This window comes from Lonchura striata, chromosome 2 (genome assembly GCF_050655825.1).
Source record: "Lonchura striata isolate lonStrDom1 chromosome 2, ASM5065582v1, whole genome shotgun sequence".
NCBI lineage: Eukaryota > Metazoa > Chordata > Aves > Passeriformes > Estrildidae > Lonchura > Lonchura striata.
This window is the reverse complement of record NC_140704.1, coordinates 50,186,968-50,211,030: the sequence shown is the minus strand read 5'-3', so window position 1 is coordinate 50,211,030 and position 24,063 is coordinate 50,186,968. Positions and strand designations below refer to the sequence as shown.

At 34.3% G+C, this 24,063-nt stretch overlaps 1 protein-coding gene across 5 annotated transcripts in view; it reads left to right on the top strand.

The window, feature by feature from the left end:
• CNTNAP2 (contactin associated protein 2) overlaps positions 1 to 24,063 on the top strand; it is a 1,072,692-nt gene that overhangs the window by 650,166 nt on the left and 398,463 nt on the right. For all 5 annotated transcript variants that reach the window (XM_031503926.3, XM_077786381.2, XM_085573411.1 and 2 more), the window contains one exon: positions 21,532 to 21,703. In XM_031503926.3, the coding sequence (XP_031359786.2) occupies positions 21,532 to 21,703 (172 nt within the window). The remainder of the gene's footprint in view (positions 1 to 21,531; positions 21,704 to 24,063) is intronic.

The following is a 24,063-nucleotide window of genomic DNA, read 5'->3' as shown; positions in this document are numbered from 1 at the left end:
ATTCAAGTACCTTCTAATGTATGACTGAACATCAACACCAATATTTTATTTGCAAACTATGCCAAGACTGAAATAAAAGCCATACTACTTTTGATGTTACTGAAGTAGTAGAAACATCAAAGCCTTTTTGCTTTGCACACTGGAAGCAAACTTGAACACATACTGTACAAGATACAATATGCATACCTTGTATAAAATATGCAGATTTAACAGGTTCATTAGGAAGTGAAATATGACATTTTCCCAAAAATGTTATGATAATTGAACTATGTGTTCGTTCTCTGAAATAATTTGCTATGAATTTACAGCAAAATCTAAATGGTTCTGTATTATTTAGTAAACAGACTTGAAGCAATTTCCAGGAAAATCTTACATTGAAGGCTCTTCTTTTAATGCATTAAGGGCAACTACAGAAAGGGATTGAAGAGAAAATAACAGTAATGTACATACGATTTTAATTACAGTTAATTTCCATTTGTAATTACCTTGTTTTTTAAAACTAAGTCCAGTTGTCAAGGCTTCCAGATTGATGTCCTTGACCGAGACAGTTTTGCAGTCTTGAAACCTTCAGCCACTCTGCATCTCTCTCTTAGTTCAAAATGGAAGTTATGATATTCACAGTGATGGACACACATCACATGGCACAGGGCATACATTACTGTGTTCTATTTATCTGTCTGCATTTTAGTGGAGGCCAAAGCTTTGTTAACCTCTGCTACTACAGTATCATGAGCACCTACAGCACTGAGAGAAATTGCAGAAATCTGGTTTCTTATTGTATTTTAAAGATTCAAATCTCTTGTTTCCAGGGCAGAAAAAGAACTGAACCCTAAAATGAGCTCTAGATTTTTGTCTTCAGCCTATATAATAATATTAGACAACAAAGATACTTTTTAAAATGCAAGTTTGAATGAGATTAAAAAGAAATTATCGTTGTTGTGGGGTACTTTTAAAAAAACCTGAATGTTTGCAAAGCAGAAAAACTAAAATCCTTATGTACCCAAAATAATTTTATCCATATTTTATTTACCCGTGGCTTTCTTCTTTTCCCCTTTAAATCTTAACATGGACATTAAGTTAAAAATACTACTAAAATATAACATCACAAATATGGCCATCATCTGTTTTTTCTATTGTAAGGCTGTCTGATTAAAAAATTCTAACAATATTTTAAATGTAAAACTCAAAACCAACATTATTTTACAGAATTTCTTTTGGACTGTACATTATAAACTGGCTAAATATTTTCTTCTGGGGTATTTTTATAGTAAATGAATGAGAGAATATCCTCTTTTATCATCAAAGGGAATAAATTAATACTGGTGAGATAAGAAACTTTCATGTATTCTGATGCATCTCTGGCCTGGAGATACCTGGGACTCAGGAGACTTAGACAGCAGCTGGGCTAGCAGAACTCAGATTTCATACTAGAATCTGTCAGATAACAAGCAAAAAGTGTGGATATGCATCAACCAGAAGGGCTGCATTGAGTCAAGGAGGAGCTGAGAGATCCAGCAATACCCAGTTGCTGCAGTGAAGGGAATTTTTGAGTACCTAAGTGAAGAAATTTTGACAGAACCAGGTAGCCTTCACCAGAGAGTTCTAAAGGCAGTCAAATATGAAAAAGAAGTTGCTATTAGCTGATTAATTATGTCTCTTTTCAACTGAGATTCTAAAAGTATAGAAGCTGGGAAAAATGACAACAATTGTTAAAAGGATAATAGGAACATCTGAGAATAAATCTGATTTCTAAAGCAAGTTAATAAAAATCTGATCAAGTAATTTATGCAAGAAAATAAAGCATCTATGTGGTTCTTGGCGCACAGCTGTTCATAGCAGTCAGTAAACATATGGATAAACTGCAGGCCAGATGATATATCTGAATTTCAAAAAAAAAGCTTAGACTATGTTCTTTATCACAGTTTCTTAAAGAAATTGAGCTGGCAAGGAATAAAAATGGTAGCTAGTACCTTTATATAAATGAATGATGTCCCCCCACCTTGTGAATGTTGTGTCCATTTTGATATGATCAACTCATCTCAGAAAGTTGTATTAAAAGTAGAAAAGGTTTATGAAAGGTGTGATAAAGTGGATCAAGACTTCTGATAGAGAAGAGATTAAGAACAGAAAAGGCTTCTCATCTTGCTCTTGGAGGAGGAAGGATGTGATCTGGATTTGCAGTCATAAATGGCATGGAAAATGTGCAGAGGAAATGACTATTCAGTGTTTCTCACAATCCAAGTATTATTAGCATGTTTAAATTGAATGAGAGTATATTCAAATGCAAAACTCTGCTGCAGATGAGTTCAGCATAGCTGCCTTCAGAGAACAGTTATGTCACTTTGCAGAAGAAAAGTCCATCAACACTATTAAATATAAATATGGTGGACAAACTGGGTCAGGAGGTCACTGTATTGCACAGCACAGGAATTCAGGGGAGTATATCACTGGATGCATCACCCTGTCCTTGCTGTGTTCATACATTTTTCCTGAGAATCTACTCTGGTCTTAGAGACCAAAAGCTTATTTTTATATTTTTACAGGACTATGAAAGTTGGGGGGGTAAAAGGTTGATATTAGATAAAAGGGGAAGTAACAAACAGAAGGGAAGGTGTCAGTGAACCATGGGAATGAAATGCTTGATAAAGCAACGAAGAAAGATACAGATGGGTATAAAGTGAGATTGTGGCTGGAAATGGAGTAAAAAACTGGAAGAGGAGAATTTGCAAAAAAGGGGAAAGATTAAATATATACAAAGGAAAGTGGGGGCTTCAAAGAACAGTGAATGAATACATGATAATGGAAATGGGAGGAAACTCTGTGTGTCTGAATAGTGGAGATTCATAGTAGTGGAGAAAAGGTTTCATTACTTTTTCTTTTTAATAACATGCAGTGTCTTTGCAGGTGACCTGGATATGGTAGCACATTATGCATGCCTTAGTAAGAGACTATGACACTTTGGTGATTTCTTTCTCATGTGCTCAGGGGCCTAATCTCCAGTCAGGGCTATTCATTTATATGCAGGGGACTCCACCTGTAGCATGATGTCAATCAAACAGCTGTGTTTCTGGACAACTAGAGACACTTCTAAAGTTCAGATTCTGCCAAATTTAATAAGACAGTGTCTGATTTATTCAGATCAAAGCTGCTTACTTTTAATCTTTCTGTTCCTAGGTTTAACGTGAGTAGCTCATCTGAAAACAAAAATGCCTTGGGTAAATCCTTACAAAACTATAAGGAATAAAACCTTTAATTTTAAATTTGGGAAGGATCTTTATTCTAAAATTCTTATTAATTCTTACATCACTTGCCAGTCACATTACCAAAGTGCATAAGGGAATTGTCCTTATCACCATGTAAAGTTCTTCACAATTTAGTGTCAATTGTATTTAGAAATCAACATTAGCTTTCTAACTTAAAGAAGCAGGTTCTCACATGGTAAACAGATATTCCTCTACTAAAGTTAATGAATGAGGCCAATTAACTCTAACCAAAGGTGCAATGTCAGGATACTTTTCCTTTTTACAGATCAGTCATTTGCCTTGATAGTATACTCTTTATGCAAATATGAAAACATTATTAATTTCTACAAATTATTTTAAAAAGAGCTTGAAAGACAAACTTTCAGCAGAATGTCTAAAGCAGACAAGAGATATGAAAATTATTTCCAAGAAAACAGAGTTCCATAAATTAGTCCAATAATGGTAAGTAATTAGACACCAAAAATTCTAGAGATGCATTTCCAACCCAGTATGCAAATGCCCTTAAATGCAACTATGCACACACCTTGCCAGTAAGATTTGCCAGTGCTTATGCAGAAAATGCCAGAACAGAAAGTTGACTAGTCATGGAAAAGGTAAATTGAGGGAAAAACTTTTGAAAGGCTAGAAGTTTTGCTTTAGTCCTAGCAGTGTCCATGTTTGCTAACAGATATCAGAAGTTTCAAGACACCTGTGTAAGGAAACAGGCACAGATTCAATATTCATTCAGTGGTTTCTGCAGAGTCAGAAAGCATCTTCCAGTGATGTCTGCTAACACCATCCTGTGAAATACATTGAATAAAACAACCCAGATAAAGCAGTGCATATTATGTCTCTTGAGAGTAATATTATAATTTTTATTGGAGTAATTATTTTAATTAACTCTTCATGTTGTGTCATTTTTCCCCTCCCCGGGACCTAATCATTAAACAATATTTTAAATGACATTTTTAAATATACAGTGTTAGAATTCAATACTAGTGTCAAGTCAGAAGTCTGCATACTTTACAACCTTTTCTATATAATTTTACAATAGTTGCAGTGTAGATTCCTGAGGGAAGGGACTCAATAAAAAGAGAAACCTAGAAACATGGCTAACAGATTGGTTGTGCATGTTGACATTCTTTACACACTCAAGTTAATGTCCAAAAGTACACCATATCCTGCAGGAAAAGACATCAGAGGCAGTGCCACTGTCAAATTCCCAGTATTAATTAGGAAAAAAAAATATGCAGTTATTTGGAAATAGAAGTAATCAAACTTAATTATGGAAATTTGTTTAAAATTGGACTTTTTGCATACTTTACCATGTTTTGCTCTATCAAAGAACTGCTAGTAGAATGCCAGAGAAGAAAATGGAAATAACTGGTCATATTTTTTGCAATCTAGTGTCATCAGCAAAAATGTTAGGCATATTTTCCTAAGTTTTATAAGTTGCCAAAACACAGTTCCAAATCTACAATGTTAAAATTCACCTTGTAAACATCCCCCATGCTCTGCTAAGTTTGCTAAAAATATTGAAGTTCAAAGAACCATACATTTTAGCCTTTCTGATCTACATACTGTGATACTGAATGGAAGGAAAAAATTTAAACTATTAAAAGGTATATATTTTGTTGAATATTCCCTGCACTTTCAAATACTCTATCTAAGACACAGCTTAGAAACATAAGGTCAAAAAGTTAGTGCCTTCTGTTTTCCTCAATCCATGAAGTAGATATTTAAACCAGTGGAATTTGGATCATTTTTTGTACACACACCCTCCTATAACCAGCACCCTAAACCTGACCTTTGATCACAGGGAAAATTAAAGAAAAGCCTCTGAATATTTGAAACCACAGGAAAATAATTGAGAAGTTCATGTGGCAGCACCAATAATCTAATCGTACAGGAGCCACAGTTATATTTGAAATATTTGGAATTTGAAAATTTATATTTGAAATTTTACATGCATCCAGATAAAAGGATCCTACTCACAGAGAATGCTTTGAACCTCTGCGGATATATCTGCCCTTAGCTGAGCATGCTAAATGAGCTGGTCAAGGGGAGTCACTCAAGAATTTAAAACCCCTGGGAGCACTGCCCTTCTTTGTGTCAGATTCAGTCTTGCTGTGGCAATTCAGTGCTTTACAAAAGGATGAAAATATATCAAAAGACTACTGATGCATCAAGAATTAAAAAAAAAAAAACAAACCAAATCAAAAACAGACAAACAAACAAAAACCCTCAAATCAAACAAACAAACAAAAAACCCACAAAAAAAAAACCCCAAAAACCCCAAAAAACCACCACCAAATAAACTCTTGCAGGTTGTCAACAGAAGCCCTGAAATGACAGTGTTAATACTATAGACGTATGGTACAAACATGATAAACATAGCAATTCTCCTTTTTCAATTCTACTTAGAAATATCAAACAATTACACACCAAATCTCATATCACAACCTTGATTTTTTTTTACTTGAAGATCACACTAAGCTGCCATATATTTTCTTCCATTCTTTTATCAAACAACATTTTAAAAGACTGTAAGTGTTTTTCCCCTATTATCTGATTTTCTAAATCCAAAATTTCTCCCCTTGGAAGACTGGGAAATATCATCTCTTTCTAATCTACATGAAATAGAGGACAGAAGGGAGAAGGGACACAAATATGTGCAAATGTATACAAGGTGTACATCTGTGGCACTGAATTTAAAAGAAGCCATTTTCAAAAAGAGTAATATGAATAATATTTTGGGTGGCAGTATTGGCATAGAAATCTGTATTCAATAATTTGATTGAATACTTTCAAGGTAAACATTGCCTATAGCTTTTCTGCCTTGCAAATATTTGTGAAGGCAGTAGAGTTGGAAAAAATTGTAGGGAACATCTCTTTTCATTTTTCTCTACAACTTGATACTTGTATTTTATAAATACAATTCTAATTTCACTATTGTATGTAAAGGCAATATTGTAGTAAATGTGATAGTTTTGAGGTTTTGCTGTAGTTACCTATGTTTGCCAGAACACATGGTTAAAATTACATTATTAAATTAGGGTAGTTACTTAGTTAAGTCTGTAGTTTTTAAATAATTAAATTATTTTCCAGGGTTTTTCTTATCTTGAGTAGTTGCTGTCTAATTCTTTTAATGTAATTTCTGCTATCTGTGGAAAATGCACTTCTAACTCTCCAGCCAAGTGTTCTTCATTTTTTGTGTATCAGAATATTTATGAGTTAAGTGACAGAATAGAACAGTGTGATTTCTTACCTCATGATAACATGAGGTAAAAATGTCATAGCTCTGGTGGGCTTACAAATGAGCAGGTTGTACCTCTCCATCCCTATCTCTGTGTTTGTTGTTCTTATAATTAAATTTGAGTTTTATTTGGGATCATTGCTATCCAGTATTTTGCCTATAATGCCTTATTTTACAGACTTCAATGTCTATCAAAATTATATAGGTAGCTGCTTTTTATGATTACCAATCAGATCAATTCAGTGCAATCTAGTTGACATGACTCATAAAAATGCATCTTGACAAAGCTCTCTTCTCTTTCCTGAAGACTGACAGTGCCATAATTTTCTACATATTTTCAGCATTTTCCAGTTATGAACACCTGTCTTTATTCTAAAATGGATATTTAAAAGATCTCTGACAATAAATTAATTTTTTGAGTGCAGTTTCCCTATAGTAAATGAGGATATATGTATGTGTGTATGGTAAGAAAGTTTACAGTTTTTACAAAGCTCTGAGTTCCTGTGAATCACAGAAGCCTTCACTGTCTTCACAGTTTAAGTGGAAGCACTTAAATTAATTCTAAGGTAAACCTAACTTTCCAAAAGATGTTGACTTCTCTTTACATATAAGGTAATTTGACTCTTGAAGAGTTCATGTGTCTGTTCTCTGGATAACAGAAGGCAAAGTCATTTAAACATTATAATCTGGTCATTCTAAACTGGATACCAGGTCAAGTAATTTCTGACTTTCGGTTCTTTTAAGTGCTATCAATTACTACCTTTCTCTGCCATTGTTGTCTTGAAGAAAGGCCTCTGGTAACATTTCTTCATTGTGCTAGAGTGGCCTTGGATTTCAGTGTTAAATTGTGGAGATGCATTTTGCTCAGATGTACTGCACCATCAAACTTTACCATCTTCTAATGATTGCTGTACATACAGTTGATTGATTCTAGCAATATCCTGTTTTGTGCCTCCTTTTTACTCCTGGCATGCATGTATGTGAAGTCAAATGGAGTGCATATATTCCCATGAGTGTCTCCCAGATTAGACCTGGACTTAATTTGGTTATTTTGTGAATATTACAGTGAACATCAGAATTCACCAAAATATTTCTGCTTACAGAACGTGTCCCACACATTCTTACCCAAAAATCACAGCTTTGTGACTGTTGACTTCTGCAGATTGCCAGCATGGAAATTAAAGATATCACATGTGGACATACAGAAATAGGACCTGGCTGTGACTGGTACTGTACAGAAGTACATTGATTTCTAGTGGTGAGAAAATGAAGAGTGAAATGCAAATAATATGTTTATGTATGTCGCAGCATTATATGGTTGTCGTTTCACACCATTTCACATCTCTGATTACAATAAGAGAAAGCTTCTTTTTCTTTCTCAGGTATCCAGGAAATGGTATATTTCCAGTTTTTCGCTTGCATTTCATATTCTCCTTACAAAATATTTAATTGAAAAGGCAAAATATAGGTAATAAAAAATTTAGAATTCAGGGTATATAATCTGACAGAGCCTAGAAAGTATATGCACAGTTATTTGCCACCTGTCTGGATAATTTGTCTAAATACTGTTTCAGTCATTATGTTCAAGGCTAGTTTTCAATCACATGTGTTACAAGGACTTCACTACTTAACACCTTCTCAACACAGACAAATTTTCAGATAATAAAATTAGATAGGATGTAGCAACAGATCTCTGCTCTGTTGCCTTGCTATTTGAAGCTGTATTATCAAGATAATGCTACCAACAAGATAAGATAAATAATTTAAGAGAATAAGTCTTTTTTATTGAACTTCTATATAAATGGACTGACATGATTTCTTGAAAAAGGAATTGTGAACTTAAACTACAAATGTAAAACCACTTTTCTTTTTTTTTTTAAGTGATGTCTATAATTTTCAGGCACATGTAACCCTGTATGAAGTCAGTAATGTAGTTCAGATTATCTAGGCATCTTTATTAGTTTACCGAGAGGAGCTAAGTGACATTATTTTTCCCTTTTTGCACATTTGTTTCCTGTTCTGGTCACTTTAAACACAGAATTCAGAAGGCTGGTTTTTCACTTTTAGCAAATTCAGACAATCCAAGCCATAATCAGAGAAAATCCTTGTGGTCATCTGTCTCTTTTCTAAACCAGGTGAATCTTTAAGTAATAGTTCACTAAATACAAAATTATGAATTAGATGAGTGTGCACAGTCAGTGAACAAGTCAACAATACTTAATATTCTTGTAAAACTCCTAGTTTCCTCTCAGCTGTATTTTATTTTAGTATAAAAGCTTTCTGAAATGCTTTGGTTCCTCTTCTCTTCCCTAGACATTATTATGGGGATGCTGGAATTGGCTTATCCAATTCCAGCATCCCCATAATAACCTTTATGGTTTTTGTCTTTCCCTTATCTCCTCTGCAAAAACTTCTTCTGGTCCAAATGACAACAAAGTCACCCTGGTGTAACACAGCGTAACTCTCCTGTAACTCCTGTGCTCTACCTTTTAGCAGAGTTCATCTAGAGTCAAACACCTAATCTTTTTCAGACCTTCCCCAAATTACCTATATTTCATAGACAAGAACAAAAAATATCATCCACTGTTCTTGCATCCCCTACTTCAGTTTCCACAAAGATCTACCAAAGCAGTATTGTGTCACTCTAACAGCCAGGAAAGGACACAATAGGAAGGGAATGGACAATACGGCAATTTACATTATAATCCATTTTCCTGTTCTTTCCCAGGAAAAAATAAAGAGTGTTTGTACATAAATAACTGGAACTTAATGCCATACATACATCTCTGGGCTTTCTGCATAGTTAAACAGTTCTGTTTCAATAATTTGTATTGTTTAAAATAAGTTATCAATAGCTATAGGGAAAAAGAGAATACCCAAAGAGTTCAAATGCAAGAAGGAAACAACACACCAGGCAGAAGCAGAGATTGGCTACCCAAGAGGAATACAGAATCATTGCCCATAGTTCAGAGCAGAAACTGGGAAAGCCAAAGCTCAGCTGGAATTGAAGCACCAAGGGTTTAGAAAAGAAGGATCCAGTCTTTGCTTGGAAAAATATGATAAGAAAATAAAAAGTAACAGATGCTGATTAAATACAAGGACACATTTCTCAGCTATGAGAGTGATGTAATATACAATTTGTCCGTAGAAGTTCTGAAATCTCCATCCTCACGGTGAACTGGACACATCCCTAAACCATCTGCCCCAATTTGGTGTTCCCGGGAGAGCAATGTGGATCACCTAAAATGAAACTGGTTTGTGAGTTAATAATTTTATTTTTCATAAATCACTGTAATTTTTGTTTTTATTTTCATGTTCTCTGAGGTCTCACTGAAGAAGCAAGTGTCCATAACAATGGAAGGTAACTGCCTGATACCTACTAAAGACTTTAGTTCAATTCCCAGTGAAAATAAATATTTTTAATTTCATGCATCATATCTCCTGTGATTATTTTGAATATTTAAGAGTATAAATATTACATTTAAAAACTCCACAAAAAACCCCAATAAAATCTTAAAAAGTTAAGATTTTTTTTATACATGGGTATCTGCAATATTCTTTGCATAGCTTGTCTTGACTCACTGAATTGCTTCAGTCATTTTGGTAGGAGTCATTCAGCATTGCAGTAGAAGGAAATACATTGTGGAGGCAGTATATCAATAACATTATTTTTCCTGAGTACTTTACAGTGTGTATTTTTAAGAAAAAAAAACTTTCTCTCAAGAAAATAACATAATTCCTTTGCATGTCAGTCAATCAATATCATGCATCCTAAAGCACTTTCAAGAGAAAATTTAATAAGGCTAGGGCAATTTATCACAGTTAAGTCCTGTAACTTGCTATTCAAAAAAACTCTCATTGACTTTTTGTTGACTCACTACTCTACGAGGCTTTGCTGCTCTGCCTGCTGTGCCTTTGAACAGTCAGCCATGGTGTTTTAGAAATCTCCTTTGTGTCATTGGACTTGATATTTCTCCTGGGAAGAAAAAAGAAGGATTATTTTGTGGCTTAAGCTTGAAGTTTCATTCAATTTCTTTGAAAACAAATTGCCTGATGTTTTTTTCATCATTATTTAAAAAGAGAGAAGATTGAAGTTAAATTAATTTTTGTATTGTACTTTCCAAAAATTCTGTACTGTGTATATTCCTTGTTTTGAGTGAGCAGGTTTGTAATAGAGTAAAGGTTGGATGAGCTGAGAAAGAAGAAATGCACTATAACTCAACAGCTGGAAAGTTTTCAAAACTTTCCTAATTGTACAAGATTAAAGATAAGTTCCTGGGTTTTTTGGGGGTTTTATTGAGTGAGAGAAAGGTATCAATTTAGGAAAAAATAGTTAAAGAAAATGTGACAGTATGTTACTCCTTTCCAACATTTAAGTCCTAGGGGTTAGAGAGAAATACATTCTTGTTTCTTTCTGCTTAGTGAAATGTTCCCACTCTAAGAGCTTTAAAGAATTATGGAGATAACAGAAAATTAATTGTATTGTTATTCTTTTGCCCAGAGTTCATTCTGATTAATTTTATGTATTTCTTTCTAATATTAATATAAGTTGAATATGTACTGTCATGTGAGTGGTTTCCACTCACAATAAATTTAAGAGTTGATAACTTTTCACTTGAAATAGTTAAAAATTATGTGCTACAGATAAATTAGTTCAAATTCAGGAAGGAAACAATGTGTGTATTTACATTGTAGGGTTTCTCTGATATTTTTCTTTAAATTTGGAGAGACAATTTCCTGGCAATCTATTTCTATATTTGTGTTTCTAAATAGGAATAAGAAATTTAAATATTTTTTTAGCTAATTATGAACAGCTGAAAAAGAAATAAACAAGAAAAGCCAAAAACCAAAATTTAAAAAATAAAATACACAAAAATCCACCCCAAAAAAGTCACAACCCCTCCCCACAAAAACAAACAAACAAACAAAAAAACCAAATATACAGTTCTCTTCTACCACTAAGTTAAACACTTATATTAAATCAGTCAGTCTGCCCAAATGTGTCTGTAATTCAAAGAGTTTATAAATATCTCATAATACAAGCAAATGGCATAGGTAGTTATTAAAAAGAGCAGGGAGTACTAATCACTATTAATTGCTATGTTTACATTTGAAGTGTCAGAATGATCATTCAATTTTCTCTCTTTACTTTGCATTTCTTTCCTCTTGTCTTCATCTAAAACATATTAAAAAATGCAACTGATAAGAAAATAACCATTTTCACACTTTTGATTCATATGTCTTTACAGTTATTAGAAGTCTTTAAAGTTATTATGAATTGAAAATATAGGACAAGAGCAAAAACTTGTTAATCAGTTCTGTAGTTTGTAATGCTAAGGTTTTAAATTTAACTGCTATATCTATTGTACAAGATTCTAATAAGGATAGCCTTTACATTTAATTTGGTGACATTTTATAGGAGTTTCATTAAGTACCACATAACTTAATGTACTTAATTACTCAGATAATATAATTTTATGTGAATATGTGTACAAAAATATGATTAATCAAGGAAAATCTAAGCCTAGCCCAAAAAAAAAAAGAAAGCAAAAATTATTATGATGACCTAAAATATTCTCCTTTTTTAAAGTTTTTTTTTTTTGTTTTCCATTAGGAATCAACAATGTTGTTCTTCAAAGCCCTTTTGCATATTTAATGGGCATCCTTAGTTTTGACCTATAGAGACCATCTATAGGGTGATATACCAAATAGATGAATATGAAAGTATATAAAATATAAATTGATTTATATGCTTAATGTAGTTTCGAGAGTCTGAAAAATTAAATTTAAGTCTGTAAATTAAAGTGTTTTAAGATAATGTTAACAAAAGTGTCAGAGTAGACATTTAAGATGCACTGAATATCTAAATTCACTTCAAATCTGCTCACTTTTCCCATGTTAAATATGTATTTAGAATTTATTAACGACCAAGCTCCAAGCAAGTCTTTGGAATCATAATTCTATTCTCTTGGTAAATCTCTGGAGAGGTTGGTATTGTCTGTAGCTATAGTTGACACAGGATAATTGGAGCTCAGTGAGAAAATTTGAAATACTGGAGAATGTTCAGTGGATGGCCTGAAACTAGAAATAGTGGCTAAGGTACCTAAACCAAATCTTAATTCCAAACTGGTGCAGTTCACCTCAAAGTGGTCATACAAACCGTTGCTCAAAGGATTTGTCTTGGGTGGTTAGCTACTCATCACTAAATGCTTTCATTTTGACACCTTTGCTAACTGTACTGAAATAATAGCTGTTGATTAAAATATAAATCTCTTAGGTGAATGTGAATCATAATAATCTGTTAGCTGAATTGGTTCAATGCCTTCTATACTACTACTTTAATTTTAAGTAAATTCACATTAGTGATATTGTAGCTACTACTTTGCCGTACATAAAAATACCAAATAAATTCATGTAGCAGCAACAAATAAGATTACACAATTAATGCCAACAGTGCAATATCCACACTCTGCAGCTCTTAAAGGCAGAGTATTTTATGCTGCTTCTATCTCCCTAACTGTAATTTTCTCTGGCAATATCTAGATTTTTTTTTCCTTCACTGGGTATTTTTGGCATAAGTGAAGTAACAGTAAGTGAAAATCTAGTGTATATTTATTTTCTTTGTTATACAATATAAAGCCTATGATATATGTATTATATGAGTAATGTAATGTACAAATTTTCTTCAATTTAATCATGTGACTTTCTGTATTTTCTATCATAACCCATAAAGTGAGACAGAAATTGCAGTAAAGTGTTAGACTGACTTAAAATAGCCAAGACTGGTAACATTCTTACTTCTTCTCTGCAAGTCAATAAGTAATAATTGAAACTTGATGTCATTACTCTTATTTGCATGTTATTTGAAGTATTATCTAAAAAGGAATATCAGGACATCTTCGGAGTTTACTCCAAAACAGACCTCTTGCTGCTTACATATTTTAGGTTTTTAGCCATGTATGCATATTTTTATTAATGGACACTGACATATAAAGGTAATAAAACCTTCATCTTAAAACAACAGAATACATTTTTATTGTTACTAATTTTTCAGATGATATAAAAAAAGTTTTCTTAATTTATTTAGTTGTTAGTCTACAAGAAAACAGCGTTGGCTTTGTACTAAGAGCATAAAGCTGTGCTTAAATGCCTCATAGTAAGTGAACTATGTCAAACAATATGGGCTGTTTTCCATTTCTCTTCCATTTAATAATGTTATTTATATTAACTTTATTGCTATCTCAGTGTCCTCATTTATTTTCTTCACTGCCATTTTCTAAGTAAAGGATTAAATATATGTTAAATTTTCTCTTTTAAGTTAGTTGTTTGTCTTTCATTCTACTTCTCCTGATAACTCTTTATTTATGTCTTTAGTGGCTGATTGCTCTCAAACTCCATTGAAGTAGGCAGGAATTAGAGTGATTTTTGGAGGAAAAAAACCACAGGACAAGGGAAGTAGAATGGCGAGTGAAAAAAAGCTGGAAAATTATTTGTGCATTGAGTAGTAATGCTTGATCTATTTTTGTTGTGATTTGAACAAGTATAAGTTTTAACATCTCTGTGTATTTTTGATGCTATTTTACCTAATTCTTTACCTTTATGCCCCCCCTTTTTAGATGTTACCGTAAGGTGATAGTACTATTTAGTCTTTTTTTTGCAGTAGACAAAAATGTTGTTTTAACTCTCAAATATCTGGAAAAATTTTGGTTTCATCCAACCTACAGAAAACCAGATAAACTTCAGAAACAACCATAAAGAAGGAGAAGTCATGAAATTTCTCACAGTCATTGAGCTGGGAGAGATAGGCTCATCTTCTCCATCTCTAAAGTCATTAAAATTAGTCTCATGCAATAATTGTATTTGTTCTCATCCACCACTGAGTAGTGGTTCATTTTATATTTTGGTGACTGTTGGTATATGCTTGTGTTTGTAAGGTCTATGGTTCTGAGAGAAAAAAAGTAGCAATTTTCAAATAGACTATTATCATACCTTATTTGCAAAAGGTATTTTTCCATTAAATATTTTTATGTAAGAACACTAATAAGTAGTTTCTTTTCTGAATCTAGAAGTATTCTGGTTTATCAGGAAATATTTCTTTTCCATGGCAGTATTATTTGAATTAGCATATGAATTTTCCCACTTAAAAAAGCAACAATTTCAGATGTCTTGGGGTATTTATTAAGACTGAAATAATTTATTGTGAATTAAAATAATGCTTGTGTTCTGCAAAAGTATTTAAATTCTCTCCCAGAAACAATATAGCACATTGACTTTTTTAACATATAGTCCAGTTTCTATGTGATCTGGGAATAGACCTGTGCTTGGGTACAATCTTCCACACAATCTCCTTATTTGGAAATTACATGATCTACATATTTTGCAGGAAACAACTTTGAAAATAGGAGAGCTACCATATTTATTGTTACCTGAGGTTACTAATCAAAGAGTTCCTTTGTCATGGAAAAATAAAGGAAAAGAAAGAGATATCAAACATAAAGGTGAGATGTACTTCAGTGCCCACTGCAGTTCATTACCATCTGAAGTGGTACCATTACCATGCAACCTGGGTTGCAAGCCTGCTATTTTCCAACAATATTTGGAAATCCCAAACATATTTGAATATGAATTCTGTGGAATTCACTTGGAAAATTGTCTCAAAACAGTTCTTCTTGAGAAGTCCACTGCTGTTAACACTAAGGTCCACAGCAATCTGAGAAAAGCACAGAATCAATGAAGTTTGTAAAAGAGACAATTATACTATAGTCTTACCCTTCCTTGTTACTGTCAACAATTTTCCCATTTGCTATCAAAGGCAGCATGGCTTTTGTTTATGCTTTTGTCAGTGCTTTCAAAATTGTATTCCTCTGTGTTTTTTTTTTTTTTTCTGGGCTGTCATTCCTAGGTATTTAATATCTTGTAAAATAGTATTTGTGCAAGTTGTGTCGTGGCTTGAAGATAGTCTGTTCACAGCTGGTTGCTCAGCTGTTATCATTTAAGTATCCTTTGGACTTTTTCTTATATTCCTGTTTCTTTTTTTGATGACTGCTTATAAGCAATACCAGTATAATTACATGTTCAGATAACCTATTTTGCTCTGCTTGGTCACATAACCCTAGAATTTCTCTGGCACACAATAAAAGAAGTCTGTAGTGCTCTATTGGTATTCTTCATACCTCAAGTAAAGAGGTCTTAGAAGCTTCTTTTTAAAAAATCTGTCTATCAAGAACTTGTAAGGAAAAACAGCTGGGAGTTAAGGAATTATAGTATAGAGAGAGACTGAAAAATGTCAATACTTCTCCAGAACTGGCTCAAATTAATAAGCATATAACTGGTGATAAAATATTCTTAGAGAAGAAGGTATGGCTGAAGAGCAGATTTCCAAGGGAGACAAAAATTCAGGAATCACACCACTGGTAGAAAGTGCTGCCGATTCTTGTGAGATCGAGTTAAATTTTTCATCACGCTACAAATGACATGTACAGAGAAGATTCTGGGAAGTCCACCAGAGACTTCATTAATGCTAGCATGTTTTTACCAAGGGGCTCATGTGTGCCCCAGGAGTTCTAGAAGCACATCATCATCTTGTTCTAAACTCTAGCTTTAGTAAACTCTGTTTTCTCTCTGTATAGTCATACTTGGGTTTTGGGTTAGTAATTTTTTTGGTTAGAATGCACTGCCTTGTTGTCAGCTTCTGTATTTCCATAAACAAAACAATGAGGGCAAAGATTAATTTATTAGAAAATTATTCAAGAAGTTGGTGACTTTCTAATACAGAGGGACAAATTGTAGTCCCTATTCTCATTTGTCTTTCTACATCCCACCAGGCTGAAATATGCTAAAGTCATGTTTATTTTCATCTTTATTTTTCATAATTATATGATTCTATAATTATCAGAACACTTCTTTACAGTTGCTTAATGTGGGATCCAAATGTCATTGCAAATTCCGTCCTTAATCCTTATATTCCCTAACACAGAAAGACAACCACAGTTTAAAAAAATCTTTATAGAAATTTAAAAAAAAATATTCTATTTTAAGTCATGCTGTTCATACCATCCACAATTTGTTTGGTTTATTCCATGCTCTTGGAGTAGGACTCTTCTAGTTTTCTGAAGCTGCTTCCTGTGTTACACTTGACACTTAGGCTGCATTCTGATCTGACTGAAATAAGGATAAAATACAGTGAATCTGGATTGGTAGGTGTATTAAGCTTTTCTTTCAGTGTTTTCTCCTATTTATTAACATGTGAAACATCAGCTATATCTTCAATCTAAGTACATTGTTAGGCACTGAGTTTGGGGTTTGTTCTGTGGATCAGAATAGCATCTTTTAACTCTGTTAACATTGATTACTTGACCCTTCAATGAGACTGTGCTGCTATTTATCCTGACAGACAAAGAGCTTTGTTTCCTTTCTCTCATTCTAAGTAGCAGGAATCCTGGGCATATGCTTGAAAACCCTACTAATAAAAATCACTGTTAGACTTGAAATCAGTCAGTTTTTCATTGATTATCCTCCAGCTATCCATGCAATTAGTTGAAGATAATATGAATTACTGGCTAGATATTGAAGATACTAGTTACTATTTTTTTAAATTAAGTATATTTATTGTATTAAAGAAGTAAAATATCATGTTCCATCTTTATACAGTCATTGGCCCATCATTAACTTACAAATAATATAAAAGAAAGAAAAATAACACCATAAAGAAAAATTGCCTTCTTGTTACAATAGAATTTTCATTGCATTTCAAAGAAAATCTGATTGCTTAATATAGGGGTACAAAATAATCCTTCATTGTATATCCAGAAACTAGTATGATATTTAATTCTTAGACCAAATCTCAGAAACAAGTAGTGTATCAGGTGTTATGACTATATACACATTCCTCTGTTGTTATAATATGAGCCTGAATGTATTCTTCCTTCAACTTCCTTTTCTAGAATGCTTTTGTTAGAACTTTACTCAGATGATTTGAAAAGAGGCAATAGATCCTGACAATGGAAAAGGAATATATTTTTAATTTTATAGCTGTTTTATTTTATTTATTATAGTCTATTTCATTCATTTATTTTATTATATGAAAGTCACTTAAGAAAAGAAATAGCATTAATTTAAATTCTAGCTCTTCTGATTTTTCTTGAAAATTTGAACTAATATCAGGAGCTGTATCTAGAATTTGGCTGTTCTGTTTTTAGTACATCAGAATGAAGTCCTGGAAACAATTTGTCTTGAACACTGGAAAATTCAGATTTAATCTATATCTGACCTTTGCAGTATAATCTCTCTCTTTGTGATCATTAAATATGAAAAATGAAGTGTTATACAGATATATAGATTCTTTATGTCAGACATTACAGAATAATGGAGTCTACCTGAATTAGAGATGTGTTTGTGAGCATAAGCATGAACATTGTTTTGGATTGTGCAAACTGAATTTTATGTACATTTTGAAACTGTAGATAGTTTCTTGTCAACAAGCACATCAATGAAGTGATGTCCAAATTGTTCATCCATTACTTAGCTTTCCTATTGCCAACATTACTGTCATCTTTCATTAGAGAACTTCATTTATTTAAAATTTCATTCACTGTGGGAAGGATGAGGAAGTGAATCTTGTCCCAATAATGGGGATCTGGAAGGGAAAGGCATTTTCTTATGTATTGATTTAAAACCACAAGATACTAGGTCATTTTGAGCTTTGCATTTGAGGCAGAAGCTTTGTGACAAATGATTCTGACCAGAATAGTCTTAAATGCCCAGGTCTCACCAAAATTAATGGACATTAGACTGTATACCTGGTAGTTCAAAAACAATGTGAGTAAGGCTTATCTACTAGCTTGTCTTCTTTATTATGGGAAGCATATGATTGGAAAAACCCATTCCTCCATTCCCTGTGGAATGGGAATTGTTTTTTTGAATTTACCTCTTAGCATAACTATCTGTTAGAGTATAGCATGACTGAAATGCTTTGACACCCAGTCAGCCCCACAGACTTATGAAATGTGCTGTACTAGTGCATAAAACTCCTGCCTCTTCCAGTTTCTTACATGACTAGAAGCAGCAAAGGGACTAGCATCAAGACAGGCAAACAAAGACATTTGCATGGGAAAATTATAGTCTTCATCCATTGATACATACAGAAAAATTCAGAATTCTAAATTGATTAACACTCAGTGTACACCACTCTCTTGGATAATAGAGAAAAAGCTTGATTTATGTAGTTAGGTCAGGAGTAGCTGCCACTTCCAGCCACTCCATCCCACAACTCCTTCCTGCTCCAGCCAATAAAACCAAGGACATGGGATCTCCACTGAGGTTGAGGGACCCAGATGCCACTTCTCTGTAGGTTCAACCCGTAGCAAACTACAGAATGTGTCAGAGAGCAATAAGAGCTGTGCACTAATAGAGTGCATACTTCAGATTCAGTAAAGCTGAGAATCACGTATTGAAATACCTGTGTGGTTAGTTCTGGAATGGTCTCGAATTGTTGAATCTAGTAATACATTTTTAACTTACATATTTGGTTTATACTCTTTCTGATGTCAACAGTGAATTGTGGCTCTCAGTTTTGATCTTATTTTTCAGTTAGTGTTTGTAGGATGGTGGATAAGCTTTCATTATATTCAGATGTATCTATATAATTTCCTTGGCTTTGCAGGGTTTACATGAATGTTACTATATAAGATGCTGCTGATAACCTTGAATTTAATATTTAAACTAAAGGAATGGTGGAAGTGCTCTGAACCCAAAAGTGATATGCAGATTTCCTGCCCTGCTCTGGTATTGCACTAAAGATCTAAATGAAAATATGCTTTGTGTTATTTTGGGGATTCTTGCTTGGAAGGAGTTCTAAGGTTTAGTGACAGTTCAAAACCAGACAATTATACTGAAAGAGTAAGCTGTTTAAATATAACTGGGGAAAGAGCCTGGTAGGAACATGAAAATATTGTGCTTGCATCCACCAAACAACACAGAACTAACTTGAACTCAGTTTAATCAGTCACTAGAAAGAACAACTTAAAGAAAGTAGGAGGCAGGTTTTTGAAAGCCCTGTCCTCTTTTCATCAGATAAGTTACTAGTCAATGCTGTGCTGGAAAGATGATATAGGTCATGTCCTTAAAATGTTTCTACCTGTCCAAAATAACAATTCCTACAGTCCTACAGTTATTAGTACTTTTTGTTGGTTGGTTTGGTTGGTTGGTTGGTTGGTTGGTTGGTTGGTTGGTTGGAGCTTCTTTGGGTGGGTGGCATTTGATCTGATGAAGTTATTTATACACTAGTTAGGTATTTGAGGGATTCCCAAGGAACTTTTCCTTCTCCATCGAATGTGTGTTAGTGTGATGTTGTTATATATGCATCTCATAGCAGTTTATGGCTTCCTGTAATAGTGTCATAATTCTAGTCCAGAGCTGATACAACCTCAAGGCAATCCCAGCTTCTTGAGATACCTATCAGAATTAACATCCAGCATTGTCCCAGCTTAATTACTATAGCATCCCTGATTAATTTTTTTCCACCACCAGTGAACTCTGAAGTGAATGCTTACTAAAGGGAGTCAGGGAAATTTAGAAGCTACCAAAAGCAAATTTAACTCATGGGTGGGATCACTTTAGAAAATATTAAAAAGCATTGTGATGATATGAAATTTCTGACAAAGCCTTTTAGTTAAAATGTATCTTAATTAGATTTTGGCAAAGACTTATATGTAACTAGTTGTGGGGTTTTTTTATTATAGGTGCTATATTAGGTATTATCTGACCTCAGTCACCTGTTGCTTGTTTTTCTACTTGTTGCCCTCTTTTTCAGCCAATTCAACTATTTATGTGGCATGTGAAAAACTGCATCCAGGAACAAAATTTAAAATTAGGTTCATTACTTTTTTTCTGTCACTGTTCAAATAATATCAGTTTGATAATCTTTCATTCTCCTGTCTCCGCAAATGCTATTGAAGAGACATAAGGCATTGGAGATTGGCAAGATGGATAGAAAAGATGGAGAAGGAACAGGAGCTGTAAAATCTGTCTTAGCCACTACAACAAATGTTTTACCCTTGTCAGAAAAGAACTGTATGGCTGGACATCTTCCTAGCTGAAATCGGCAACACTATTATGAATTTTTCAGGATTTTTTACCTTCTTTACCTTCTTTTATTTTCAATAAACTGTCGTTCTCCTCTCCCTCTTCCTTCCTGCTCCCATATTAAATGAATTCTGTCTTTTTCAGAGAGTACATTGTTGAAGGTTTATAAGTAGTGAATTAGTGTCTCCACTGTCTTATCAAGGACATTTTTCTTAAGTAAATTGACATGTTCACTTCTGAAGGGCATTCAGTTAAACAATTGCATACAAACATTCTCTGTCTCTCTGCCTTTCAGCCTGAGCAAGACATTCAGTCATTCTCATCTTTTGTAAACCACCTTCAAACACACAAGAAAATTAATGTATTCAGAACAAAAATGAAAATACTACAGAATGTCCTCAGATTCCTCAGAAGTGATCAAGGACATAAGATTTTGGGACTATTTTCAAGTTTACATAAAGATTCCTGCACAAGTATTCTTTGCCCATGAACAAAAAGACAAAGTGACAAAGACTGGAAACCTAGTTCTAGAGAAGGCTGAACTGGAAATTCCCTTAATGGCTGCATTTGTAGTCAGAAAAATCAGAGAAACAAGAATGGGAGTTCTAAAATGCAGCAAGGAGATAAATCCTTTTCCTACTCCAAGAATATTTGTATGAGAAAGAAGGAATGAGAAGCAGTGGCACAAAATACTGGAAGAAAGGGTTGCAGAAAACTTCCATCCTTTAGACAAAAATCATCAGCTGTACTGTATAATTTTTTTCAGATAGTTAACAATTACTTAAATCAATAACACCGCAATGTAAATTAATAACTTTATAATATTTCTTTACCACATTGCCTTTTTTCTACCATCATCTAGGAAACCTGTGTTTCTTTTCCTTTGAAAATATCCTGGCTTAAGTAATATTAGATGAGGTTAATAATGCTCTTTATTTTGCTTCTCTGCAGGGTTTCCGGTACAGATGAATGACTCAGATCACTCCCTATTTGAGCATTCTTTCCAAGGATGCATGCAGAGTATTCATGTGGATGATCAGCTGGTGGACTTGCATGCGGTGGAGCAAGGAGAGCTGGGAAGCTTTGCCAATGTCACCATTGACATGTGTGCCATTATTGACAGGTAAGCTGTGGAGAGATCACCCATACCCTGGTACACTGACATGTCCTTCATATTCTGAAAATATCCAGTGATCCAGAAAAGGTGGTCCTGACACTGCCAGAGAGCATGCCAAGGCAGCCTACCTTTTAAGCAGCGGGAACCAATGCCTAGGTGATGCCTTTAAATTGTAGACTGTGTAGGGTGCAGTGGAAATCAGCTCTCAAATATCTCCACTCACCAGCAGAGGAGGAGGTGAAAAGTTCTTGTAAGTCAGGCTCAGCCTATATGTCAATAATATGGCCGCCTTGAATAGAGAAAACTTCTCACACATTTTGTCTGTTTCTTGGATGACTGTTAGGAGACCTTTTTGCAACTAGAAGTTGTGGCTCCTGGCTTCAGCCCCTTCTGGCTCCTCTGTGTTCCTCAGAGAAGCAAAGCAGGTCCACATGCTTGCACATCAGTGAATGTAATAAATGCTCAGACTTAATTAAAGTAATGCTTACTGGGTTAGGTTTTTTTCTAGTCTGAGAAGAATAACTGAGAATTAGGGCAGCCTTTTGCTTTGGCACTATCTTTTTTACCACTTAGCTGTACTCATTTTTGTTGCTTCTGATTAATGGTTTCTTTGTTGGTGAAAAAAAGAAAATACCAGCAAAAACAGAAAGAACAAGTAGCCCAACTCCTGAATGCAGGCAGCTTGGCTTATCATGAAAATTACCTTACATTAAAGCCATTGCAAGCCTGCTGGAAAGCTGAAAATGGCTGTTTCAAATAGTGCTCTGAAAGAAACAAGGAGTACAAGATCAGAGAACCCTGCAATAATTTAGGTAATAACCAACTACTGGAGCTCATGTAGTTGAGTTCATGTAGGGAGTTGATGGCCCCCTCTAAAAGCAGGGCCAACTTCAAAGCTACATCAGGTTACTCAGGACCAGTTGAGCTTTGTATATCTCCAAGGTAGGTATTCTGCTGGCTCAGTGATTTTGGATATCATCAACAAATATCTGCATATTTAAGGTAAAAAAATACATTCTTTTAATGTCCTACTTTATTTTAAGAGCCTCTCAGACACAGATGTTACTGTGAATAAAACAAAATATAACTTATTGCTTTGCTCTTGCAAAATGCCTTCTCTTCCTGAAATGTAGACATCCATTTGCACTAAATGAGTTGTGGTAGGTTGACCATGGCCAGCGGCCAAACACTGCCCTTACCTTTAGCTCTCTCCCCTGTCCTGAGAGATGGGGAGAAAAATAGAAGTCAAGACTACTGCATTGTGAATACAATTTAATAAGAAAAGAAAAAGCTGCACATGTAAGCAAAGCAAAAAAGAGAAATTTTTTCACTGTTTTTCGTCAGCAAGCAAATATCCAGCTGCTCCCTGGAAAGCAGAGCCACACCTCAGCGCATGTAGTGGCTGTTTTGGAGGAGAAACTCCATAACACTAAACATACTCCTTTCCTCTTCCATCCCCTGAGGTTTTATTGCTGGGCATGCTGTTGTACAGTATGGCATTTCCCATGGGAAACTGCTTCCAAAGTCCCTGCTTCCAAAGTCTTAGTTTGGCTCAGCTAAGCCAGCTATGTCCTTGTCCAGCCTCTTACCCACCCCCTGCTCCTGGCCTTTAGGGGGAAGGGTGTGCAGAGAAGCCTTGATGCTTCTGCGCAGGCACAGTCCAGCAGCAGCCAAAAGGGCCATTTGGTACCCGCAAGGTTTTAGCTACAGCTGGGACCAAAACACCCATGGGCTGCTGGAAACAAGCTTTAATTTAGTGACTCCATCCCAGCCCGACCCAGTATACCACTGCAGTAATCTCAGGGTTACAGGACATGCTTTGTGCTGTACCAGTGAGCTGCTCTGGCATGTCAGGCCATTTTATATTGATTCTCCCCATGGACCTGTTGAAGGTTGAAGTCATAATGAAAAGAGCATGTGACAAGCTGGTGTTATAGGGATGAAGTTTGTTCTGTCTTCTCATACATATCTGAAATTAAAAAAGAATATCTTTGGTCAGTATTTGTCAGTTTGACTTGGTTTTATTTTTAATATTTGGTTTTGGAAATGCAAACTGACTTGAAAGAAAGGACATGAAGATACAGTTAATTTTTTCTTCCAGTGGATAAATTAAAGCTTATGCAACAATTTGTATTGATGTCGATGACTGAACCCATTTATGCCAGTTTCCATTAGGAAAAAATCCATTATTATAACAAAGTTGATCAGAATTAAGGTTTTGAAATATATTATAATGTAACTACAAGTAACTTACAGTGTAAGTTAATTAGTAACAAAGCTTTATGATACACTTATGAAATACAAGACTTAAGGCTTCCTGTATGTTGAGCAGCTCATTTTGGAAGTTAAGTTGTCAGAGAAGTTAC